At 41.4% G+C, this 27,522-nt stretch overlaps 1 protein-coding gene and 1 long non-coding RNA gene across 5 annotated transcripts in view; one reads left to right on the top strand and one right to left on the bottom strand.

Moving 5' to 3' along the window:
- Positions 1-27,082, bottom strand: part of fam131bb (family with sequence similarity 131 member Bb) — a 29,180-nt gene extending 2,098 nt beyond the window's left edge. The window contains exons 1-9 of one of the 4 annotated variants that reach the window (XM_016670488.1): positions 26,769-27,081; positions 26,348-26,647; positions 12,533-12,570; positions 8,827-8,862; positions 8,356-8,449; positions 4,135-4,359; positions 3,837-3,977; positions 2,286-2,587; positions 768-1,031 (exon numbers count right to left, since the gene is read on the bottom strand). In XM_016670488.1, coding sequence (XP_016525974.1) covers positions 768-1,031; positions 2,286-2,587; positions 3,837-3,977; positions 4,135-4,359; positions 8,356-8,449; positions 8,827-8,862; positions 12,533-12,570; positions 26,348-26,375 — 1,128 coding nt within the window. In that variant the 5' untranslated portion in view covers positions 26,376-26,647; positions 26,769-27,081. Of the gene's footprint in view, positions 1-767; positions 1,032-2,285; positions 2,588-3,836; positions 3,978-4,134; positions 4,360-8,346; positions 8,450-8,826; positions 8,863-12,532; positions 12,571-26,347; positions 26,648-26,768 lie in introns of all 4 variants that reach the window. The other 3 variants (XM_016670487.1, XM_007550099.2, XM_016670489.1) reach the window with 3 other exon arrangements.
- On the top strand, positions 2,594-3,556 carry LOC107835992 (uncharacterized). The gene is made up of 2 exons (XR_001661838.1): positions 2,594-2,693; positions 2,871-3,556. It is a non-coding gene; the product is annotated as an uncharacterized LOC107835992 (long non-coding RNA).
- Positions 27,083-27,522: the final 440 nt, after the last annotated feature.

Raw genomic sequence — 27,522 nt, forward strand, 5'->3', positions numbered from 1 at the left:
CAGTCTGAGATTGCAGTAGCGTGATCAAAATAATATCATTTTAAGTAGTTTTTAATGAAATTGGCTGGTATTACGTCTAATAAAAACCATATTGCAACAATTCACAATCTATTCAAACAATGTACTGAACTGATCATCCTAAAAAAAATTATTCTAGGAAGCTATTTTTTAAGTACATCGTTTTAAAACCCCCTGCTGGGACAGGAGAAACAAATGTTACTGGAAATGAAATTATCTAGAGAAAAATTTTAACCATTTTGTCAAATTAATAAAAATAAAAACAGCATGACTAAGAATGATATTGGAGTGGGTTAATCTTTAAAAGAAGAATTGGGCAGCAGCAGTTCAGTGCACCCCAGATTAAAACAGTGAAATTAAAAATTTATAAATATGATTTATGGATGTAAAATACAAAAAAATGCTATGAACTTGAGGCCTGTGGGTGAAAACAGAAAACCCCTGCAAGTTGTGAACAAACTAATCAACCTTCTCACCCTCAGCATTCAAATTTGCTCTTTCTGCAGTTGTTACATCTAAGCGCATAAAATAATAGGTGAGCAATTAGTGCTTAACCTTGATCACTGGCAAATATTTCAACTGCGAATTCCTAGAATATTGTAATGAAGTGATTAGATTAACTAATTAAGCTGAACTCAGAGTTAATTGGATAAACCCTCCGTGTGGTCGCTCCCAGCCTCGGCTCAGACAAAGTCAGCCTTTGATTCCTGAGGAGAAAATCGTGCAGAAAAGCCACATTTTGTCCTCACCTTGAACTGCTCCTCCTCCTGCTGCTCCAGCAGCGGGGAGTGCTCGGTTCCCACCACCTCCTCCCCCGCCGGCACACACAGGCCCGCCTCCACCACAGCCGCTACGCCCATGTAGCCTCCGGCCTCCGCCTGATAGGCCTCCATCTGCCCCGTGTTCCACAGATCAACCAGCGGCGGGTGGACCTGGTGAACCAGGCTGTGGATGGTGCTGTTGGGTGTTGCCTGCAGAGAGTGGTTGGCACTGTGCAACCGGTGCTCCAGAGCCTGGAAACACACAAGATGTGATGATGACCAGAAAATTTAATTTAATGTGAGGGAAAGCAAAGGGAATTGGATTAGCTGCTTATTGTCACCTAAAAGAGGAATAAATTCATCAAACTTAGTAAAACGTTTCCATTTACCCGCCTTAAGTTTTTATGTGGCCCTGTAGACTGTGGAAATAGAAACTTCAACATTATAGTTGTGGGCTTAAATATTATTTTTGTCAATCAAATCAACAGTTTTACTTGTATATTCATATGTTAGAGTTGAGACTAATACAGCTCTGGAGAAACAATGAAGAGAGCACTTTACTGAACCTCATTGAAAACCTCCTACTTATCCCACCAAATATTGATTTCTGAACTCTTCCTGAGTTAAAACATTAATATTGTTGTCTCTAAACAAATATGAACTTGTTTTCTTTGCATTTCTTTGCTGCATCTTTTTCATTATTTTGACCATTTCTCATTTTCTGCAAATAAATCCTACATTTTTGCTTGGAATTTCAGAGACATGTCGTCAGTAGTTCATAAAATAAAAGAATGATGTTCAATTTACTCAAAGATGAAGAGTAAAAGCAGGGAAGTGGTCATTTTTGCAGTGCTCTGTTAATTTTTTCCAGAGCTGTATCTAACTGATGATCGTCAAATCTTCTCATCCAACCCGACTGAGGTTGAATTTTAAAAGAAGAGCACAGCTAAAGGAGATAAACCTGAAAATACCGACAGCAAAAGGTGGCTCTGTGAAGTTTTATCTCAGGAGGGCCAAACATAAAAGCACAAATTATTTTTGTTTTAAAACCATTTTTTTTTCCCACTCTTCAACTATGTATCACTTTGTGTCAGATAATCGGATAAAAGTTTATATCCTATGGTTGCAACATCACAAGTTGTGCAAAAGTTCATTGGATTTGAATACATTTGCAATGTACTGAATCTGTTCAAAATAACTCCCAGTGTCCTTGAAAAATGTCCCTATTTTGAAGACTGCAGCTCAGCTCTGCAGACATCCTAGTGTCTCCTTCTATTTTCCTAACTGACTCAACTTGAACATTTTTTAAGATGCGGTCAGATCGGATCATAAAACTGCTAAACTATTTGCACCACTCCTTCAATCAGGGCCTGATGCACTCCTTTCATGCGTCATAACCGTGACTTGGACTAAACCCAAGCCACATATAGTCTCTCCCCGGTAAATGTTCCTCCTGGCAGCGCCGTGCGCTCACCGCTGAGAGTCCACCTGCTCTGCATTAATCACCTGTTGTTGTTGATACTGCAGGAGCTGCTGATGCTGGTACTGCTGGATCTGTTGGAGCTGCTGCAGCTGCTGGAGGTTGTACTGCTGCTGCTGCTGCTGCTGCTGCTGGGACAGGAAGTGAGCCGCCGCCTGCCCGTCGTAGCCGTCCGTCCCCATGATGTAGGAACCAGCAGGGGGAGACGCCACGCCCGAAGGGTCGCTGTTGGTCGGTTCCCAGGCGTCGGAGGACGAGAGGCAGTAGTGGCCCTGGGAGACGTACGTGTGAGGCCACACCTCTGCTGAGGACTGGTGTAATATCTGATCTGGAAAGATTTAAAAATGCAGCAGCTGCTACTGGAGCTCCAAGAACAGATGTGAGAAGGAACAAGAACCACATCGTGAGAAGGATGTCTTTAAGTCATGCTGCAGGTTTCTAGTTCCAGCAAAGACTCCTAATTATTGAGATTTACAAACAAGGGTTTGTAAAGAATGAGCAGAAATGCTTCCAAGTGGAGTGATATGACAAAAGCTCCCAGTTGCTACTGAAGCAGTCAGTCAAACTGCAGAATTTGACATAAAACACTTTTTTTGCTCTCATTCTCTCAGGAGAAGATACGTGTTAACGCTGAGGAGTTAAAACAGCAACAGACATGTTTTACAAAAAAAAAAAAAAAACTCCTGAATATGATCTGAGGCAAATGCAATAATCCCTCAAGCCTTGGGATGGTTTAAAAACTTTAATCTCAAATTTCACTCATAAATGCATGGCCACAGGGAGAGAAATTTTCAGATAAACACACTTGGAAGCATTGAAGACTCCACAACCTTATCAGTGATCCAGGGAGACGTTTAAAATTTGAAGTTTCAAGCAAAATTGTTCTTTTTTTATGTAAATGTAAAGAAAGTTCTTCTTTCAGCTGCACATTTGAAGATGAATGTCACAGAAAGCTTTGCTGAGAAAGTAAACAACTAAAACCAAACGAAGAATTAACCGAAAGAAAATTTATAGACGTTAAAATACTAATGTTAGTTTAGAAATCACTGAAATACATTAAAGATCTGTTGTTGTTGTTGTTGTTGTATCAACCTTCCAGACCTCTCAGGTTCTGGTTCTGATCTGAAGAACCAGAACCAGAACCAAACATGGTGAAGCAGCATCCAGCTTCCACAAATTAGGAACAAACTTCCTTAAAACTTCAAAACAGCTGAAACCCTGAGTTCCTTTAAATAAAGCCTAAAAACTCACCTCCTTTGATTAGTAAAGTCATTGATCAATTTATTTGACATGTATTTGCTTGATGATTTTGATGATGTCATTATTGCTTCTTTCATAATTAGTGACTGCATGATGCTTTTCTGATGTAAATCACTTTGAACTCTTGTTGCTACAAACTTTATTAGATCAGTTTATTTTCCACACAACAACAACAAAAAAACACATCATGCAGATATTCACTGCGGTATTTTTATTTTCATTTTTCCGACAGCAGCAGGTCTGAACGTGGTTTTGTGTATCCTGGCAGTTTTACCTCGACCTGCCTGTCCTACCAGCTGCTTTCTGCTGAGTTTTACCTCGACTGGTGATGCTCTCCTGGTTGACCTCGCTCAGGTGAGCCACGCTGCCCTGGTTTGAACCCGACCGCGGGCTCTCCCCGTCCATCGACGACCACGCCAAGAGCGTCGCCTCCGAGATTGCAAACTGTTGCAGGATGCCTGAGGTCAGAGGTCAAAAGAACAGACACAGGTCAAAATTGAGACATGCATCACATTTAATTGGCTAAATGTTTGCCTAATGAGCGCATAATGCTGCTGATGACAGCTAACAAGCCCGGGACTCTGTCTGCCCTCTGGCTGTGTGCTTGCACCTCACCTGCAGCGAACCGAGCCTCCTTTTCTCCGTCGCTGAGGTCGCTGTAGGCGTCGTTCTCCGCTCGCCGCTCCTTTTCCCGCTCTTGGGTGCTGATGCGGGACTGGGGCAGCCCTCCTGCGCCAACCGTCTGCATGCCCCAGTTCTGCCATTCGATCATGTGAGCAACACGGCCCTGGGCCATCGCTGTGGGCTTGGTTACTCTTTCCTTCATGGTGCGTGTGACTCCTGATGGAGTAGGAAAAAAAAAAAAACATGCAACACAGGAGGAAGAAGCACAGAGAAGGATGATGGTTTGAAGGAAGACAGGAGAGAACATGATGAAGAGATTGGAGGAGATGTAGAGGTGAAAAGATGGATAGACAAAACAACAGGGAAGAAGAGGGAGGAGACAAATAATAGTTAAGTTATTATCATGTTTATATTTCTGCTGAGAGATGGAAACTGTGATGATGAGTGAAAGTATCGATGTGCTGCAGGATTGGACTGATAAGCTGCTTTGAAAACGAGACAGATGGCAAGTGGCGAGATTTTTTAATATTACCAGAAGATGAAGTCCAGTGGAAAAATCTTTTGACACCCTGAATTTATTTTCTTTCTAAGAAGTCAGACTTCCTGCCACAGTCTCTATCAGTTTTTTTTTGTTTGTTTTTGTTTTTATGAAGGTCTTTTGAAGATGCTCTTTAGTCTTATTTGGGCATTATTCACTCATTTTCAATCAAGCACATGACAGTTTTCAAAAATAAATGTTTTCTGGATTTTTTTAGCTATTTATGTCACTATCCTTAGGTGTTACAACTTTTGCTTTCATTTAGGTTCATGTTTTGATCTTTCTTCTTTATTTGTTTAGATCTTGTTTGCTCCTTGTGTTTCTTCATTTATTCTCAGCATTTATGAGATTTATTCCTTAGATTAATGTTTCGTTCTGTTGCTGTTTATACCTTTTTCCTGCTTTGCTTATTTCCCCCCTCTCTGCACAGCTGTTGCACATCTCCTAATTTTCCTCTTCCTTTCCTCTTCCCCAGCTGTCCCTACTCACCTGTGATTAGCTCTTTCACTTCTCCACTCCCTAATCAGTGTATTTATAGCTTCCTGTCTGCATTGTTCTCCACTGGTCCTCCCTCTATTTTCCAGTCATATCTCTGCCTGAGCCTCATTACTTTTTTAAATTAAATATCTGGAACTTCACCTGATCCCATGAATTGCCAGCGTTTGCATCCTTCCCATTTAAACGCATTATGACAATTTAACTTTGACCTACGAATCCTTGGGGCATAAAAAGACTATTAAAGCCAAGCAATGAAACTTCAGTCAGTCTTAAAAAGTAGAACTGATTTTAAGTCAAAACTTTAGCCATGTTTTATGAAGTCTCTCACAAATACAGTGAAAGAGAGACTATATTGGCTGCTGCTGCTGCTGCAAAATATGAGATGCTTTCAGAATAAAACAGACTGCAGCGTCCGGGAAATGAGTTATTCGCAATATTAATTCAGAACATGTAATTTAACTCAGCAGGATGTTTTACTTCATAGGCATAACATTTAGTTTAATGATATGCATAGGAACTTGGTATCTGCAAATATCTTATTCTTAAAGAATTTGCATTTGCATAAAATCCAGATCAGGTTAGGGATCGGGATTCCCAAAGAACTGAAGGATGAAACTTCTCGTAGGATTTTCCTAGTTATGTCTTATTTTTCAAAGATATGAGTTTCATCTGGTGTTAATCTGCTGTAGTTTAGCTGGTCAGGTAAACTGACAGAAAATAGCTGCAAAGAGCAGTAAGAAGGACTGCAAAATATTTTCAAAAAGTCAGGAGCACTGAAAGAAAAAACATCACAAAGACTTACACGTTATCTGTCCACTTGGAAGAGAAAATTACTGATGGTTTCAAACTTTTACATGTTGTTCTAATTAATTGGTTTGTTATTATGGTAATTATACTCTGATCCCAGCACCAAACAAATACAGAACAACTGAACACCTTCAGGCATGAAAATGAATAGATGAGTAAATAAATGGTAGCAGCCTAAGCTGAACTATACCAGAGTACAATAAAAATAAAAAAATAAAATAAATCAGTCCAATCCTGCTGATCAGATGTGTGCGGGTAAATGAGGGTGGTCATTAGCATGGATTTTGAGAACCGCTGAATATTGGTCGCCGTGGCGGCGACAGCTTAATGAGACTTCACCCGGTCACGGTGCATGGAGGAGAGGAGGTAGTGCATGAATCTTTCCTGACACAGGTGCGTCTTGGGATGGAACGGGTTAATTGGGGTGAGGCGTCTGCGTGGCGTGAATGATGAGAGGTTGGCTTGTTGACATACACCTCTGCTATGCTGCGCTGGGTAAGCAGAAAATTGCTCCCTGTTCTCTCTGCTGTTTGTATCAGAACTCGACTCGACGCTGCTGAACGCACATTAATTTCCCGCTGCCGCGCTCCAACTGGCTCCGACTTGCTTTGCTCCACGTTTCATGTGACCAACATATGACGACATGAACTGTAGCTCCCTCTGATGCCGGTGCGTGCGGGAGAGGGTGACTTTTATGAATACATTATTGAACAAATCAGCGCCGCAACGCACGATGCGACAGCTGCACTCCACTACGCTGAACTGCAACTTCCAAATGATTCGCGCACGAAGACAACCAGAAACACTGCAATGAAAGAAAACACTGCACTGAACTGCGTTACCGCCACAGCACTTCACACGGGGGGAAACATCCAAAGTAAAACTTGACTGGAGCACCACAACCACCACTTTACAAAGGAAAACAGAAGTTGGTCCCCACGACCCTCTCGAGTGTTTTCTTCAGGAACCCTGAAAATATCCTTGAAGTTTAGTTTTAAACGAGCATAAAAACAAAACCTCCTGTGCAGTAGCATCCCTGAATCCTGCATGATGTTATGACCCGGAAGAGTCATAACATCAGAAAAGAAAATTAGTCTTTTTCTGAATTTCTAAGTAGCTGTCCAATGTATGATCTTAATTTATAATAAAAAATAAATAAATAAAAACTTTTTGTTTAAATAATCCATAATTAACCTTAAATATTCATTTAAGAGTTAAACTCACAAGTCCCTACAAGATTTGAAGTAGCCGCCACTACATGGTGGCTCAAGAGGCAGGAGTTTGATGGTCTGATGGTTCTCTGTCATTGTGTCATCGTTCCTGGGGGCAGCCTACCCCTGTCAGGCAGCTGTGGCTACGATGTAGTAGCTCACCACCATGAGTGCGTGAATGGCTGAAAGTAGCGTAAAGAGCTTTGCGGCCCTCTGGACTTGATAAACTACAAAAGTACAGGTCATTTACCATTTAATAAATGCATGAAATGCAACCCTCATCTTTTGCTCAACAAAAAATTACATGTTGGAAGCAGATTTAGGACAGAGATTGTGTTTTATCTACAAAGACACATTGTTTACATTCCTGAAATTTTTCCTGAGTTTAAAGAAATGGGGTAGAAAAAAAACAGATTCTAACGTTGAAACCTGAAATACCACTTGTTTCCCCAAAGTCTGTTTCTGATTGGTTGATCAGCACCTGGCGATGCCTCATTACCCCCAACAAGGACCACAGAGAATGCTTTTACAAACTAAACCTGCTCATCTTGCCAGATTTAGTTACATTTAATATTTTTGTTTGTGCTGGATGACTTTCTGTGGAGTTCCTTTTCTTTGTTTCATTTTGTCTTTTCGACTCTTCTTCTTCAGAAAGCTCCCTGCTCTAAACTCTCGAAGTAGATTGTAATCAAAGACAATTTGTTTGAGCCTTTTTTTAACAAATAACTCATCATGAATTAGACTTCGGTGTGATTAACAATCAGTTTTGTCCTTGATTTAGTATCGTTAAAGCGACTTAATTTTGATAAATGTCCAGAATCTCTTTATTTATCCATCAGGCAAATTTCAGATAATTGAGACCAACGATTTTCATGTATGACTATAAAATAACATAGAAAACAATCCGCTACAAAATGAACACATCCTACCCACCTTACCTTAGAGAAATGCAATGTGTGTGTGTGCTGTGTGTTTTATGCTGGATTTATTCCGTCAATGCCTTTTGAGGAGTCATTGACGGCAGATGCGTCAGTGTGAAGAGGAAGTGATAGAAAGGGAACCCTTTGAAGGGTACCATGCTGACTCCTGAGCCCACTAAGGAGCGGAGCCAACATGGGGTCGTTTACCAGAACCAGCACAGACACACACCTGACACACCTGACAGAGAAGACTTAGCCAAAGCCCCGATGCCATAGGCATTTGAGTTCCTCTTGAGCCGAGGCAGGATTGATGTGGTGTCCTCCATGGACAGCTGGAGGGAGAGAAGAGAGAGGAATGGAAGAGGAGGAAGGGGGGAGGAAGAAGAGAGTGTGGATGGTGTGACGGGAGACACAAAGACATCGACATAGTGTGTGTTATAGAGAAGGTGAGTGGAGAGGAGAAGTGATGGAGATGTTGGGTTAATACAAAAGACAACATCTGTATTACCCAAATCTTCAGTCCAAGTAAACTTAAAAAAAATTGTGCTCACTACTGTGCACCACTACGGTAAAGCATAGGGTCTAATATAAAGCTGAGGAGGTGAGGGGAGATCATGAGGGAGCGAGAGCCTGTAGCTACGGGGTGACGCAAATCAAAAACAAGTGGAGAGAAAAGGCATAGATGGAGAAACGATGCCACAACACTTACATTGATTCCTTCCCATGAAAACTCTGAACGTCCATGCTGAAGAAGAGAAACGGGAGGAGGGAGGGATGGGGGGGAAAGAAGGAGCAGCAAAGAGTAAGAGAGAGTGACAGAACATCAACATGCGTCGAGGAGGAGCGAGACACCGAGTTGGTTCGCAAGTCGGACGTGCGGATGAGGAGGATGAAATTAAAGGAGGCGAGTAGGGAAAGAAATGAGAGACGGATACGTGTGAGTTTCCAAAGGAACAGAATGACAGGGAGAAGGGAGGGGATTAAACAGGGATCAGTTTATATTTGCTTAGTTATGTTTAGCAGAGTGAATACGCCATGGTTAAACGAGCTTCCTCTTCGGGGGGCATGTGCTGCCAAAACCCATGAAAGATGGCAGAATATTGTGTGTGAGTGCTTGAGAGAGATGTCAGTGGTGTACTGATCAGTATCTGATGCTGCAGATAGAAGAGGGGCCGAGGCTAACAGGAAGGTGTGTGTGTGTGTGTGTGTGTGTGTGTGTGTGTGCGTGCGTGCGTGTGTTGTGCAGGGAGAAGGCGGACTCAGATGATGAGGACAATGAAGATAAGCAGCAGTTTCTGCGACACTATTTCCCTCTATCAGCTGAGAGTGGAGCACTTGTGGCCTGCCGGCTTAAATATTTTCACCCCACTGTCGATGTGCACAGACACAGTAAAAACTCAACTGCAGCACGTCTATTTCTTCCTGAATTGCATTTTCATATGGATGAGGGTTTTTTTTTTTTTTTTCTGGACTGGTACACGGATTAAAGCTATTTTTTGCAAATATTTGGACACCCATGCTGTAAACTGCAGCGGTTCTCAGATACTGTAAAACACATTGCTTTGCAAAATATGCTACTCTTGAGCTTTTTCACATTTTGTAACATAGCAATCACAAACCGCAATACATTTAATTTCCATTTTATGTGGCAGATTAACAGAGAATGACACAAATTGCGATGAATCATGCAAATGTTTTGTCCTTAAAACATCGAGCCTTTTCAGGTCACCTTATTAGTAAATGGTGGCTAATTTTATTCTACGTATAAATGTAGCTGTTCTGTGAAGTTTCTTGGAAAAGATGAGAAAGCAAAGAGCACCATAACAACCAAGGAATGCAGCAGCGAGGTGAGGGATGAATCTGTGAAGAAATGTAAAGCAATATTAGGTCTTAAAACAATGTTACAAGCTTTGAACATCTCAGAGTGCCCTGGTTAAGTCATCATCTGAAAATGGAAAGAGTTTGGCAAACCTACCAAAACATGGCCATCCACACAAAATGAACGAGAGGAGAGCCACATGTGGCCAACTTCATCAACCGAGTGAATGAAAATAAGTTCTGGACCCCACTGAAGAACTACAGAATCAACATTTAACAGATTCCAGCACTCGATGTACTGCAAAGGGCGGGGCAACTGCTGCTGTTATTGTGCATTAATATTGCAAAAGGCTGCTACACAAGTAAAAATAAAGTACTTTAGAAAAGAGAGAGGCTCTGTAGAGCAGAACATGCAGCTAAGTTTAACACATTACAGCTAGAGAGCCTGAGCCTGCAGTAGAGGTTCTCACATGACCAAACCCGTCTTTGTGCCGCTTTCAAAACAGTTGAAATGCTGCAAAATTAACCTCATTTTTTAGGTGCGGTGCAGTTCTGCAGAAAGCAGCTTTGTCTCCCTATTATCACCCACTCAGCAGACGGGGTACCACCTCCCTGTTGACCGCATATGCATAAAGGCAATACTTAAATTTTATTATGAGATCCTCATGCAGCCCTCTTCTAATGCCACCCTGGACAAACCACCAACATGCCAAAATTATGGCAAGATGAGAGTTCGATTGGACAAGAGCATATTAGCCAGTAAAGCATCCATTCCAGTTGCAACTCAGCAGAAACAATGAGAGTGTTAAGTAAAGGTACCAGTTCATAAGACCACTGACTTACATGGAGCTTACGGAATGACATATTATTGACTATTATCAAAAATTAGCTAAGAAACATTGCTGCTGCGAAGTTTTGATTGCTTGATAAGAAATCAGAGAACTGTGTTACTGTTGTTAGTGAACGTGTTGCTCACATTGTTTGAATGTGCAAAAATCTTCAAAGAAAATGACATTATACTTATTATTGGCCTGTGACAGTATTTAGCCTGGTCACTGAGCAAACCAGGGAGAAAGCAAACAAAACTGGAACGCATCGTTATGCCGCCACCGCTGCATTTCAGAAAGTGCGTCGTCGCTGATTAGAAACTAAATGAAAGAAAATCAAGAGCAGTATCTCGGTGTGTCATGCTTCTGTATTCATCCCCTTTTATTCTGATACTCCTAATTAAATCCAGTGCAACAACTTGCCTTCAGAAGTCAACTAATTAGTAAATAAAGTCGTCTGTGTGCGGTTTAGTCTCAGCATCAATCCAGAGGATCTGTGAAAGTTTCAGAGGTTTGCTATAGAACATTAGTGGACAGAAACAACATGAAGACCAGAGCAGGAACAAAGCTGGACATACATGCATCTGATAAATGGAGCGGCTTAGACTGGAGCATCCATGTGTCCTGACCTCTATTCAACTGAGAATATGTGGAAATATATTACAAAGGAAGGATGAATACAAATGTACACCAGACTTTTTAATTTTACCAATTAAAAAACATGTAAATCCATGCGCCATTTTTCATAAAACATCCCAGTAACGTACATGGCAGTTTGCGATTGGAGCACGACAAAATGTGGAAAAGCTCACGGGGTGTGAATAGGTCTGCAGGCTCCTGTAGTTGTAGATGTTTAAAAGTGAAAGTAATTGAAATTTTCATGTTGAATCTTGATTACAGTTTTTTGTCAGAATCGCCTGCTGAGTTCACTGACTGGAGTCGGGCACGTCAGCTGGATACAGCAGGTATCCCGACTGTAGTTATGATTCGATATGAGCGCCCTCCTGTCTAATTCATGCTTTTCTTGTAATTCTATTCTTTGCTCCCTTTCCTTTCCTCTCTTTCTCTCTTCCTTTCTCTCCTCCCTCCCTTTCACAGGAGCAGGAGTGATGAGAGATTTAACACACTTGAGTGGTAGAGCTCAGCCCCTTGAAGCAGCTTTGCCATTCTTTTTCCAATAGCTGACCATGCTGCCAATGTGTGTGTGTGTGTGTGTGCGTGTGTGAATGTGTGTGTGCGGGCAGCTGCTTTTTCTTTCCAAAGGGCATTCTGGGACATAACACATAAATAAATGATGCAATCAGTCCACAGTGCATTTGGTGGAAAAGTAGAAGTCTCTACACTTTCGTTCAAAATGGTTTCCTCTCCGGTGTCCTGTCTCATGGGATCAGTGTTAGAGGAGAGAGGAGAGAAAAGGATACAAAGCAATGGGAATGTGTAAAAGTTGGAGAAAGAGGGAAGGTGATGTCTCTGCGGTTCTTATTTTATTTTTTTTTGTTTGTTTTTTTGCAGAGTCAGATGGGTGACAAACATCTGACTTCTTGACATCAAAACCAGTGATCGCTGATTCTTTAAGATACGAGGGAAGAGCGGTGAGCTTTGAAGAACTGATATTTCTAAACTACCAGTGTGAGCACAGTGAGCCGGCGAAGTCATCATGTGGAAGCTAAACAGTTTGTGGCCATGTTGGTTCCTCAGGTGGAGAAGCAACAATCCACAGTGAAAGGAGTCAACAAGACGACCAAATGAGATGGAAAGCTGAAGACTTACTTGCTCCCCATCCTTCTGGACTGGCACCCCATCTGCCGCTGTGAGCGCATTACAGGAAGAGAGAGACGAAAAGAGAAGAAAGTATTATTCATCTGTGACATAACAGATCAGACAGAATGTCAAACAAAATCTTCAGCTTTTAATAAAATGTCACCCGAAAAATCATTTTTGCACATTTTACTTCTTTGGTGATCTCAATTTAATAATAAAAGAAATTTCACAAAGGTCCCATATCGCCATAGCAACAATAAAGACACTTATTTTACAGCCTGATATTGTCCAAGTGCTTACAAGTTACCCTTATTACATTCAACAGATACTTCGCGTGAGTCTCTTCAAGCAGGTCACCAAGTTATGAATTGAAAGTGAAGATTCTCTGGACGTCCCAAAAAACGACAACCAGAAGAAGTCAGTAACACTGAACCGATGTTGGAGCCAAAAATGACTCTCTCCAGCTGAGGGAGTAACGGAGGAGGAAAAACCAAGGAGCAGAAACGCAGCAGGGTTCAAAAAAGTCTAACACACAGCAGAGGCACTTTGTTTTTTTTTTCCTGCTCTGTCTCTGTTGCTTGGTGAAGTTATTTGGATGTCTAAGCAGTTTTTAAACTTTAACTTCCTTCCTTTTTTTTCCTTTTCCAAGCTCACCACTGCGAAATCAAGATTAGATAAACTCACTATCAGGCTGGTAAACCTTTCTCTTTGAACTCCTGTGAGATCGGTATATTTCTGATGGAAGTTAATCCTTTTATCACCTTATGTAAATATGAGCAGTTACGACAAGAAGAGCCTGGAAAATCACTTCCAGACTTAAAAAAAATGCTCAAAGGAGATAACATAAACTGTTCAAAGCTGTCAAATTCCCCAACACTACTGGATGTTATAAGTATTCCTGATTTCCAGAATCTCCTTGCTTCATTAAATGTGTGACGATAATGATTTAATGGGATTAAATAAATAATGAATCCTTTGGACACTTTTTGATAGATTCACAGACTGAGAACAACCATTTATCTACTTAAATAGTTTAATGTAATTCATCAGTCTGCTACAGAACTGATGATTTAATAAAAACACGAGCAAAGCAACAAAACCCACTGGTTCTTGGTAGTAACCCTTCTCACATTTTGTTTACATTGCTGTATATTGATGCATTTCGCCTAACAACTGATTATATAATTTATTGGGAGATTGTTCTCGAATTAATCACTTAGCCGTACATGAGACTCATTTGAAATCCACGCTCTGTGCTGGATAAATGAACGTTATTATCCCTCCTCATTCGGCTGTCCAAATCCTAATTAAAACATTGGTTTAATTAGAGAGTCTCTGCTCCTGATGGAGTTTAAACGCAGCCTCGGTCTCTAGGTGCTCTTCTGTATCAGAGGGTCTGTTCTCCGTGTGCGTGCAACTCTCAGAGGGGCTCCCTCCTCTGCGGGTCTCTCGGTTCGCCACCGAGCCAGTCATGTATTTCAAGGAGCTGCAATTGGCAATCGCGAGCAAATTCTCGCTTGAGCTTTGAGGGCCGCACCGAGTCGCTGGATCTGTGGATGTCCAGCGATGTCTGTGACCCACTGACCCAGTGATTCAGAGACATCAGCTATGCTCTGTCTCCGCTGGGCTCTCGGATATTAGCCTTTCCTCTGAACTCCGTTCAGTCACATCAGATAACTGCAAGGGCAAGTGACGAGGGACGGATTTCATTCCAGAAATCCTGTCCTCGCTTCTGTGAGAAAAGGGCTGTCAAACTCCAAATATGACCGCTGTGTCACAGTCGCACATGTGCTGCAGAGTTGAGGTTTCTAAAGAGGATGCTTTTAGTCAACTCACCGGGAGCAATCAAAGTCTGTGATTCACACTCCATGAAGTTTAATCCCACTTAATTATAAAAGACACTTTAAAAGAATTTCTATTATTTCCAACGTCTATGTCGGTCTCGTTAGGGAAACTGTAGCTTATCACAGTTTTGTCGGTGTAACATCTGCTGCAATAAGTATTAGATCTATAATATTTATTCCTTAAAATGCAGCTTTGAGCTTTTCTGGAGATTGTGTGCAAGTTTTATTTAATGATGATGTGTCACAGTGCCGTAATCCTCTGGCAAACTAGAACAAACATGGTTCCTAAAAGTAAAACCCTTAAAATGAAGACATGTCTTTACATCACAGTTTTTACTGAACACATTTATACTCACGGGCCACAAATAGACGTGAACTTTGTGTGGCCTCAGAGGAATTGCAAACATGTTTGACTGTTGGCCCTGAGAGTTGTAATGTGAGCGGCTCATTTATTGGCTGCTGTTAGTTAAACAGAAAAGCAGCGCAGAGAAAAGTGAAAGGTTTACATATTCCCACCATGAGCAAGACTCTCGTGTTGATTGTGAGCCTTTTTCTAGCCTTTACTCTTGCAGGGTGGAATGATAATAAAACATACAGTGTTAAAGATTTTTTTTATCAAGAGAGTACAGGTTTGAGTTTATTGTAAATATTCTCTAATCCAGAAATGATTACAATTAGAAATACAGACTCAAACATATACACACAGCCACACTCAACTTAGGCTAAGTTTTCTACATGGTTGATGTTTGCGCCATTCACAAAGATTTATCTATTCAAATGTAAATTTTGGTTTGCTTTCAAATTAATAAGTCTTCGGTTTTTATTGTTCTATCCACTTTGCACCAGTATCACTGGTAGCAAAAGCAGCCCCACAGTATCATACTGCCAACACCGTACAAGAGAGTTGGTCAGGTTTTCTGTTGCTTGACTTCTCTAAGCATTCTTCTTCTCAGAATAGCCAAATAGCTCAGTCTTTGCCTTCAACATTAGACTTCTTTGAAAGGCTTTCTTCACTGTGGAAGGCAATAAACAATTTAAAATAGATAAATCAGGCTGAAACCTGAACATTCCTCCTAGTATCTCGACTTCAGTCGTGTTGAAAATTTGTGGATTATGCCTGAAATCCAGATTGGGGGCACTAATTAAAATTAATTTTGGCCACAAAAAAACTCTGAGAATGACATCAGAAGCTTATTTTTGGCAGCAATAAGTTGCAGGAACAACTTGCTTATGAACATTTAACAAAATTGTATGTATGTATTTATGCCTGCATGTACAATTTGGAACCGTTGTTGATCAGAGAAAATAATAAATGTATTTGTTGCATAACCATCCCATCATTGCAAAATAACAATATAAACGCATTCAAATAATAAAAATAAAATGTCGTTCACATCAACGATAAGGGTATGTAAACTTCTGACCACAACTGTATATCATGTACGTTATTTGCAGCCGAGGCAGAGGGAGAGCGTCCTAGATTTTTTACCCATCTGGGTTACAATTCTGCCCTGAAAACACAAACTACCCATCAACATACCCATCCACATGCATGTGGCTGCCAGCCACATATAGTCTAATTATGCACTCACACCGCTTTCTCCCTCCTCCTGCTTCTGTCCTCTTCTCGAGTTTTCACAGCCTCTCTCCTCCCTCCATCCATCAGCCTCATTCGGCCAATTAGCAAATTAGCAATCAGTCTCTGTGCACATAAATCACAACATGGCCCAAGAGTTCTCTGAACTGCAGCAGAACGCACAGCTACTGAGGAGCCGCTCAACCGTGACACCGGATCATCACAGCGTGTCGTATTGACAACGCTCACTTTCTAGCGTTTTTCAGTTTCGACCTTATTGACAATCATGTTAAGGGATTTTTTTTTTTTTTTTTTTTGAAACAAGACGGTGTGCAAAAGTATTCATGCCCCTTGAACTTTTCCCCATTTTCTTGCAACGACTTGAATATATCATAACTGGGGTTTCATGAGATAGACTAATAAATTAGCATTTATTGTAAACAATATTTCATTTATAGATTTTTTAAAAAGGGTGGTGTCCACGTGTTCACCCGACTTTATTCCAAAAGAGAATAAACATAAACAAACAGTAAAGAGTTAAGGAGAAGTATAAAGCAGAGTGAAATCATAAAAATGAAATCTCACAAACATCTCACCTAGCTCAGTATAACCTGAAAATAGAAAATCAAACATGTTTGATTTCAATATATGCCGATCCACCTAAATCACGTCAGCCAAGGAGAGTGTTAATCAGAGAGGCAACCAAGAAGGCAACAGTAGGTCTGCAGGAGCAACAATTAGCTGTGAACTCCATAAATCTGGTCACTGTAGAAAAGTAGTCAAGTTAAGATTATTTGCAGAGCACATGTCATGAACAAGGTGATTCAAAGTCATCTGCATGATAAAAACACAATAAGCAAGCAAAATAAATTACATAGCAGTGGAAAAATAAAGAGAATGAAAAGTTGTAATTCATGTTAAAATTAACTGTGATCCAGTTGCTATTAATCAAAGACAGCTCTAAACAAATGGGATTTCAGTCTCGGTTTAAAATTACTCAGTGTTTCAGCAGCTTTGCAGTTCTCTGGAAGTTTGAAAGACTCCTACAACAACAACAACAACAACAACAGATCTTTAATGTATTTTGGTGCTAAGCAACTTAGTGATTTATAAAAGTACAAAAGTATTTTAAAAGTCTATCCTCTGAGAAACTTGGAGCCAGTGTAAAGACTTTGATCCAAATGGATTTCTGGCCTACATGCAAAATGCAGTGAGTGGCATACATCACCCTGAACGCATCCCAGACAGTGAAATATAGTGTTGGCAGCATAATGATGTGGCGACCAGGTAAGGTGGTCAGAGTTAATGGGAAGGTTGATGCACCTAAATACAGAGCAATCCTGGAGGATAATCTGGTAGAGTTTAAAAAAACATAAGTCTGGGGTGGAGATTCACCTTCCAGCAGGCCAACAGCCATAAACATAGAGCCAGAGACACAATAAAGACGTTTGGATGAAAGCAGGCCTAAATCCCAATGAAAGACTGAGAACAGAACTTGGAAATTAATTTTTATAGATGCTCTCCGTCCGAAGTATTGGATAAAGTTGCACAACTCAATCAGTACAGTTGGAATCTTTTATCTGAAAGCAAAAAAAATAAAAAAAATAAAAAACAGAAACCACTAATTGTTTCCTCTTCCGCTGCACTGCTTGTTTGGTCTGGCACAGAATATCCAAACCTAGGACATCGAAGTTAAAGAATATGAAAAATGCAAAGGTTATGAATCCAACACAGTGCATCTGGTGACCAGCAGTAACTATTACTCATCATTTCAGGAGATTTTTGAAGCCTCCTCTGCCTGTGGACAGGTGATGCTCTCAGCAGCGCAGTAAGTGTTATTCTGCTCCAGAGAAAGCAGGCAGAATCCCTCCTTGAGGAAACAACAAGAGAGCACATGACCGCAGCTCTGAGACAGCTTCCCTTCTCCTGGTGCGTGCTCCTTTCTCTCCCGCACATACAGCAGTGCAGAGCTGGATACCCCCCCCTGCGGTCATGGGGGAGCCGGGCTTAGTTCAGGCGAAGAGAAGGAGCAAGGGAGAGCAAAAAAGAAACGAGGAAGCGATGTGTCGGTCCACAGCGAACAAAGAGATGCTCGGCGTCTGCACTGTCAACTCTGGCTCCAGCTGTAGTGCTGTGACGCCTCCCGCTGAAGTGAGAAACATTTGAGCTTCATCAGTCATTTTTACTCCAAGTGCCCTGCAGCAACAACAGCGAGAAACCCTGGGCGGGGGGGGGGATGTTGGTGCTTGTTTACCGTGACAGCTGCAGCAAGGCTGGTTGCCACGGCGGAGCAGTGGCTTTGGATAGCAGCCCTCTTGCAGCGCCGTGTGCAGATGCCGACTTAGTGAGGCACAGAGTTCAGCGAAAACACAGCTGAGGTCCTCAGCCCAGATGGTCGGAAGAGTTTGGTGGACGAAACTGAGCTAAAAGAGCCTCAAGACACAGGCTGCACAGGAAAAACCACCATGCATTTACTGAGCCACTCAAACACAACATGAGACGACCGTCAAAGCTGAAAGACGTTCTGGAGCAGCAAACTTGATTCTGGTGCTCAGCGCTGCAGCGTGGTGATGGAAAAGCTGCAGCCTGTGCTGCATCACGACGTTCTTTATAAATATATAGAGCCTTGCAAAACCAGCAGAGGCAAGACAGACTAACGACTGTATCCTATGTGCTGTGGTGTTTGTTTAATTAAGGACTAGAATTACAATAAAAGCATTTCAAAAAGCTTCACAGTCTTTTTAGCAGTTCATCTGTCGCTGCATGCAGTCAGAGAAGCCACAGATGCAAACTTTGCTCTAAAAATAAAACTCACATATCTTTTAATGGGTGAGAGACTGCATCACTCTACAGTGAACAATAACTGCATTAAGTCTCTATTTATAAAAATCTGTTAGACATATAAAAATATTATAAATCTATTATAAATAGATATAAATGTTTTTATAAATAAAAATCTTTTATTTATGATGATAATCATTCCTGCTCATTTTGATTAAAAAGTGAAAATAAATAGCTCAAACAGTAACAAACTATGTTGTCAATTGCTGGAGGCTGCAAAGCATCATTTCCGAACTCGGTATCATAGTGATAAATCCCTGCTTCATCATGATCATATGATAACTTATACAGTTTACAGACATCCAACTGAACTGACAGGCAAGACATGGAGAATGTTAATTAGAGAAAAAAGCCAAAGAAAACATGGCTACTCTGGAGGAATTGCAGAGACACGCAGCTCAGGTTGGATAATCTGTTGACAACTATTACTTGTTTACTCTTTAAACCTGGGCTTTCAGAGTGACAATTTCCATTGTTAAAAAAAAATCCTAAGCAATCCAATTTTCAGTTGTATGGAGGACATGAAAGAAGGTTCACCGGCCAGATGAGGCCAACATTTTTGTACTTAGATTAAATGCATACACAACATTAAACATGGTGGTGGCAGTATAATGCTGCAGGATGCAGCAAGGAGCGGGAAGCTGCCTAAAGTTGGAGGGAACTAGGTATAGCTTAGACCTGAGTAACTGTGGATAACATCCACTTCTTAAGATTAAGAGCTGGCGTGTGAAAAAAAACAGAAATCAAACATGTTTTATGTCCCATAACTACAATTTGCCTCTTTTATTTTGAAAACACAGCTTTTATTGTGAAGCTGAGGTCTTTGTTTTGCTATATCAGCATGTATTTATCAACAGAAGTTGAATTTAAGCTGTAAGCTGTAAAACTGTAAGAAAAAAAAACTGCTTCAGGCTTGTTCTTGGTAAAACAGTAACTGGATGATCAGCATATATCAGGCTGTGCTAATTCAACAAGTGTTTTTGTAAAAATTGTTTAACTCAAAATAAAGTTTAGACAGTCAGAAATATGGATCACATTAGATTTTTTTCACATTCAATGTGAGCTGTTACCGAAGAATTTAAGAATTTCATTTACAGCTTGTCATCAAATATATAATTGGGAAATTTTGTTCAGCCACTCGTCTAGACTTCAACAACAGTGACAGTTGCTCGTGTGACCCTCTAGGAAAATTAATTGCATGTCCCTGAAGTGCACAGGAAAAAAATTCTCAGAAGAAGGACTATTATTATCAAAAGACTTAATAATATTCATAAATTTGACTGCAACAGAGATATTTCCCAAAGAAGAAAGACCAAAAGTTTCTGTCTGTAAATGCATAAAAGCTTATATTTTCTCTATGACATTCAGAAAGAGCTTACCCATCACTGACAACACAAGGGTTCTTTTTAATCGGTCGTAAAGTGGTTAGCGGTTGCAGATATTCCAGAAACAATAAGTGCTGGTCTCACACTGAAGGCGCACAAATGCATATAACTACACACACCATGCTTTTACGCACAAATCAGATAGTAGAGATGAAATTTCTACATGACAGCATTATGTTTCAAATTTCATAACTCACTCAGAGCCTGAGTCACAGTGTTTACAGAACGCCTGCCATCGTGCGCCCACACACAGGCCTCTCATTTCTGATCCGAAGCACAAAATGATACATGCAAGGGTGTGTGCAGTCCTCACACAACCACACGCAATTTGCTCCACCCCCCACATGCAGCGGTATCTGGCTTAGAGGACAGCAGATGCATCTCCTGGAGTCCTTGAGCAACGTCCGAACGCACGTACACACACACGCCAACGTGCGATGAGGGCCATCGGGTCCAGCCTTGCTCCTTGGGTACCACATCTCCGAGTCGCTTTTGCCTCGGCGCGTTCCTTCTCACAAGGCTTTTCCAACCTGGAGAGAAGCCTGTCAATTAGCCTACGCCTCCACCACATTTGCCAGTTTACAAGCGGACTCGGAAATGGCAAACGCTGTCCGTCAAGTTGAGCGTGTGAGATGGCAAAGGTGTGTGTTTTGCTTCTTAATTTAATGGCAGGGAATCCCTCTCTGAAATGCTGCGACAAAAAATAAAAAAGCAGAGAGGTAGTAGAAGCTGTTAAGGCAGCAGGGACGCTTTTGCTAGATTCACACCCACACGAAGCATAAATATATCAGCAAGTGGGCTGTCCCAAGAGAGATGTAAAGTAGAGGTCATTCGCTGGTCCATGCATCAACACATGAATACACATGAGCACACAGACTCAGAGTGGATATTGCTAGTTAACATGGAGAAGAAGAATCAAAACTCTGAGAGAAAGAAAATGATTTTCTTGAATCTTTTATGTATTGAAGAACTTTAGCTACGGTATTTCGATGGTGTTTCAATTCTTGAGTCTGTTGTGAGCACCTTGTATTTTCACTTATTTGTACTCTGTCTTCACAGTCTCATTTAAACCTCTGGTGCACAAATAACTGAGGGGCTTTCCTCTGTGATTAACTAGGTTCTCGGTTCTTAATTTCTTTTATAGAACTGGCGCATTTCCAAACAAGCAGGTGAGGCCAGATAATCGTCCACTCAGAGGATCCCACAGACATTAACCCTCGTTTCTATCTACCACATCAACTCCGCAGCCTTAAGCATCGCAGTTACAGTCATTCTACACACAGCAAACCCAAATTAAACAATGATTAATGTTTCAAGCACTCACAGGTGTAGCGCCAATAAGCAGGAACAGAGAAAACGCTTCTGATGTGCAGCTTTTTTTGCACAGCGATTGCTAATAGAATTAGCAGCTCCAGATCTCAGAATTGCAATAATTGCTACGTGGTTGTGACAGTCTGCTGTATTCCCGCGCAGGAGCGTAATCTGACAGATACAAGTAGAATCGATGTAATGCGGTCTTCCTGGTTCACATAGGTGGTAATTATTGTATTGATTCGACAGGTTTATGAAAAACGTTCAGCTCTGTCTGCTGCATCTCAAGGCCTTCCCCTTGTGATGGATTGATGCAGGCTCTTTCATGAACTGGATGACAAAGCAAAAGAAAAAATAAATAAAGAGCTTCATTGCAAACAACATGGATCACGGTTGGATCTGATTATTTTATGTTCTCAACCAGGTTTTATGGAATTTTGACGCAATCCGGTGTCTTAGCTCATGCGAGTCCATGAAAGGTTTAATAAATTTTAAATTAAACAACAAGCTCCAACTTTTCTGTAATATCTTATTTAACAACCTTATATTTTGTTGCCCCTTCTTTGTGGCCTAAATCTTCTAAGCATTCAAGGCACGGTCAAAAAACACCGGAGGGTGAACAGGGACAGTTGTGGCATTTATTCCCTCCTTGTTCTTGGGCACAGTATCCGTGTTTCTCTTCTTCAATAGCCAAGATTTAAGGCTTAATAATAGGCCTTTGTAAGATTTGACTACAGGTGATAGAGGTAACACATTCCTTAAGTGAGGCATGAAAGTGTTCAAATCTTGCAGGCCGTTTTCTGGGCTTTTGCTGTGTCTGCTGTGGTATTGGTGGGTCATACTTCCTGAAGATGTAACCAAATCCCATCAGATTTGGTGTCTGGGGGAGTTTAGAGAACGACTGAGGAAAATTTGACTTTTTTTGGACCTGTCTGAGTCATTCAAGAGTGTTTTTGTTGTTGCTCCGATGCTGCTCTGCCACTGTAGGGGCAGTCATTCTACTAAGCTGGAGAAGTAATTGTCCAGCGGTAAATATAAGTAGTGAAAAGAGGGGGTAATTTCAAGAGCTGCTGAAACAGCTGAAACAAGTGATGTTGGGTTTCATTTGTCTCTGAATAACGTTTCAGTCAGTTTGTTGGAATATGTTCCAAACCCTAAATTTGATAATCAATGGGATGCTAATTGATAAACCGTCTGACCACGCTAACTGTTAGAAACACAAGCTATCCACATCTATTTCCTTATGTTGTACTCATATACTGTTGCAACATGTTTACTGGTGGACGTTGTATATTGTGTGAATGAAAGACTTGATTGACTGCATATTTTAAGAAGCACAAATAAACTTTTGTTTTTTTTTCCTCCACAGCTGGTAATACATGCATGCACGGCAGCCATGTTGGATTTCAAAATTGATTGCCGCTTTGGATTCTGTGGACCTTTCTGGTAAACTTATGTTACTATGTTGTTTTTATAACATAATCAATGGTAAAAGTAGGAGGACTTACATGGAAAGTTAACATGGAGTTATTTTATAGTAGCTGGAAACCGTCACATTCAACCCACCACATGTAGATGGCGACTGGTGTTGCACCATGATTTTAAGATCTCTGTCAGTAAGCATGTAAACAACAAAGCTTTCATAACCACTACCTTAGATATGAATGCCGAAAGAAGAACAGAGTGTCGTAGCAAAATATTCAAAGCTGCAGTTCTGGCCAACTGATGTATCTCATATGTAATCATATAATTTGTTCCCTACTGGTTTGAAACTTCTCATGCTTTATCGGGGTCCCTGTTACTACGACAGGCATTTATTTTACAAATTCTGACCCTGGAAGGTGAACACAGTGTATGTTATGACGGAGCTGGACTGACAGACAGACATGCAGACAGACATCAGGGCTACACGCTCCGGCACAAAGACAGGGCCGGTCCTGCTGCCTGCTGCTGCTCCTGTTGATCTCCACTTGGCAGCGTGGACTGCAGTTGAGAAGGCCGATCAATAGAGCACACCAAAGCCATTCTCACTCAGGATAAACACAGCCACGCCTGCAGACTGGCAGGACTGCTGCTGATTCCGCTGCTTCACAAGGGAATCAGGGACCTAAGCGGCTTGATAACGCCGGATAGTTGTTCTCTTAAGTGCTGTTTGTTTACATACTTGTGCTACGCTGTGGTGCATTACAGTGCTTGGAATATTTATTGAAAGCTGAGGGCTACAAACCAAGCAGACGCTCAGACACAGAGGGATGGTGTTCTGGAACAATGCAGCAGTTGCAAATGATCAATTATGCGGAACCTATAAAACAATTGTCGTTATTTGTGAACATCCTCTGTGCTTTTATAAGAAAAACACAAGAACATCTTAAAAAGCGTCTTTCAGTCACATTATTTCCGTCAGCTGGAGCCACTCTGGTCTGACCTGTGTTTTGATAGAGGATCCCAGCTTCCTCCTGTCCTTTGAAAGGCGCCACATAAAGCTTTCTGGACAACCCAGGCTGCTGTGATGTTTTATTTATTTATTATTTTCTGCTGTTTTTGCTGTATTCAGTTCACACCTGGTTTCCTAACTGTGTCATGTAGTCCTCTCGCCGTTTTCTGAACTTGCAAATCCTGCTTATTTTTAAGATCCTCTTCATCATCACATTTAGTTAGGAATGAATAAATAAACCCAACTATCTATAACCTAGTCCTGATAAAATGCTGAATTGTATTTTTTTATCCTTTTGCTGTAAATACATTAGGAAAAATAAGCATTGATTACTTAAATATTTGTCTTCCTAAATATACACTGCTGAAAAAAATAAAGGGAACACTCAAATAACACATCCTAGATCTGAATGAATGAAATATTCTCATTGAATACTTTGTTCTATACAAAGTTGAATGTGCTGACAACAAAATCACACAAAAATCATCAATGGAAATCAAATTTATTAACCAATGGAGGCCTGGATTTGGAGCCACACACAAAATTAAAGTGAAATGTTCCCTTTATATTTTTGAGCAGTATATTTCTGTTACAGCTACTGACACTAAATACACAGAAGACATTGGTAACTATTCAAGTCCTTCAAACATACAAAGAAATCAAACAAGCTAGTTTGTGAATTAAGTTTTTATGTAAGAGGAATAGAGAGGAAAAAAGCCATTTTATATTATTTTAAGTTTTTAAAGGCTACTTCTCAGTTATTTATTTCTTTTAGATTCAAGTTGGGTGTTACACTGTGATATTTCAGCAGCTTTATTTTCTTTCTTGAGTTGACCCCTTCCTGTGCTGCATGTTTGAGATCATTTTCTTGCCACAATTGTTTCATTTTGCAGAATCTTCACCATTGGTAAGAAGTTTGAAGAGTGATGTGGAGTAACATTTTTCCTTCAAACATGGTGCGTTGAATGACAACCAAATATCTACATGTTGGTCTGATGAGACTAGAGTGTATTTTCCAAGGATTTAATTGATTTGTCTAAAATCGTCTTCCGAAAACTTTAAATGCGCTTCGGCATGGTTTTTCTTCAGCAGTGAAGTCTTGTGCAGTGTATGCTTAAAAGTCATTATGTTTGAATGCATTAGCTGTTATTTTGAAGGAAAAACTCCACTTGGAGCAAAGTCTTTCTAAAGCTTTGAGAAATGGGGAAAACTCTCCTGATTCTTCTATTGACCTCTGTCAGAGATCTTTCAAGGAGAACCTGGTTCTGGCCGGATTGTAAAGAAATATTAAGGCCTCAGTAGAATATTCAGAAGCTTTGAAATGCCATCAGTTTGTTTAACAAAAAAACAAAGATCTTTAGAGAGTTATCTCTTTTTAGCGCCACCTTTTCAACTGTCCCATTGTTTGCAAAACAAGGTTGACATCCTCCGTTTTTTGTCTCCTGAAAGTGCTGACTGAAGCATTAATGTACAACAGTGAAGGGATTTTTGTTTTCTCTTTTAACTGTGATTCAGGTTTTACAGTTACAGTGGATCTGGAAGTGCACCGTACGGGAACCATTTGCATGTAAACAACGACTGTTTACCTGCAACGATAGCTTCACACTTCATCCTCTGTTAGCGGCAACCTTGTTGTTGCTCTGCTGTACTTAACGTGGGTTTGTCCAGGACTGTCCTCACCTGAAAACTCCCATCAGCACCACACGCAATCCCCTGCATGCGTTTGCCCCTCCCTCTTCCACCTCTTCTACATCGCCATCCGCCTGTCTCCTCTCCCCTCCTCCCTGCACGCCTGCCTCTCCTTTCTTTACCTCCTCCTCATCCGTCCCGATTATTTGCATAAATAACAACAAACAGTGCTGTTGCATTGTCCCGTTTCCTCTTTTCTCTCCCTCCAAGCCATGTCTATCTATAAATAAGCACTATCACAGCTGTCCCCTCGCCTTTCTCCGCTTTCCATCCCTCTGCCTCCTACTCACACACATATACATACTGCCAAACAGCATCATAAATCAAGGGTTGAGTGAGGATGGAGGCAGGGAAGAGAGGGGATGCAGGGAGATGCGGGGATGCACCCACACACACGCAACCACACACACGCACGCGCACACACACATACTCCAACACACTCACAGATTTTAATAAATATCGTCAGTGACACCTTTGCCAATATGCTATGTGTACCGCTTCCATGGGCACAGCTTTCCAAAACAAGCAGCTTTCTCTCAAACACACACACACACTCGCGCGCGCACACACACACACCCACACACACACACACCAAGAATTTTAAAAAAAAGCACGCAGAACCCCCTGCATGCTTCTGCAGGAACCCCCTCTGTCTCCACTCTCTACTCCTCCTCCCCCATCATCACCCCGGCCAGCCCCTCTATTCTATCCCGCAGTAAGAGAGAGGAAAGAAGAGCTGCTTACTCAGTCTCCTGGAGCCGATGCATCCCATGGTGTATTCACAAAGGCCCTGGACACAAGCGTGGAAGTGTTGCCCAGACGCCGAGCATTCTCCTCCTCCTTCCTCCTGCGACTCTCTCTTTCTCTCTGCTTCTTCTTCTTCTTCCTCCTCCTCCTCCTCTGTTTTTTCCTCTTTTTACTCTGCTGTGCTCCCTCTGTTCCTCTCCCCTCCTCTTGCGCTTGCTCGATCGCCCTCTCCCTCACTCGTGCTCTCCGTCTCCAGTGCGGTGTCTTAGAAGAGATCCGGTTAGTAAGTCAGTGTGCCTGCGGGGAGCAGATTAAGACTAAATTAAGGATGCAAGACATCACCACGACGATTTAAAACACACACGTCACGTGAGATTTTTACAGATTTCTGCCGTCATGATCACCAACAGTTTCTTACCTGCACCACTGAGCGTGTTCAGTGAGAATTTCTGCAGTTTTTCTCCCCCCCCCCATCAATTTCATCTGAGAACTACATGCAAAATAATGACTAAAATAAAATAAAAATCAGAGAGCGTGTGCATGTGTTGGGTTTCCACTGCTTGGATCGATAGCACTATGCTGAGAGTGCCAGACTGCCATTGTTGTAGATATCGCTGCACTGCTGTAATATTGTTGAGCTAAAATGGGGGATTCTCTCTCTGTCTCCCTCTCCTGCGTGCGCTCAGCCTGACAATGCACCGCAGCGGCTGTCTCCACACACTACACCCCCCTCCACCTCTCTTTCCCTGCCTCCCACATCCCCACTCCAAAAAACTGCACGTATACCCACAAGGAAAAAAAAAAAGCAGCATAGGATTCTCCTTTACAGTCAGACTGATGCAGAGTCTCTTTTCTTATCATCTGAGTCATCTCTGCACCTATCTCTCACTTTGGAGTATCTCTTCATCATTCGCGCCTCCCTTCCCTCTTTATTTGACCTATCTCAAGGCAACCACGCCTAACATCGCCCATTATTACCCCTCTCGTCTCTTTCTGGTCATTTCCCTTCTCTCTTGCTGATTACAAATTAGCACTAGCTGTCTATGAGCCTTCTGCAGCCTGAAAGCTGCAGGCACAGTCTGGACAGTGAGAAAGGGGCAGAAGACACTGTGGCTCTCAAAAGTGTATCCATCCCTTGTTAAAATGTAATGTGTTTACAATGGGAGAAAAAC

Source organism: Poecilia formosa, unplaced genomic scaffold (assembly GCF_000485575.1).
Source record: "Poecilia formosa unplaced genomic scaffold, Poecilia_formosa-5.1.2 Scaffold34, whole genome shotgun sequence".
NCBI lineage: Eukaryota > Metazoa > Chordata > Actinopteri > Cyprinodontiformes > Poeciliidae > Poecilia > Poecilia formosa.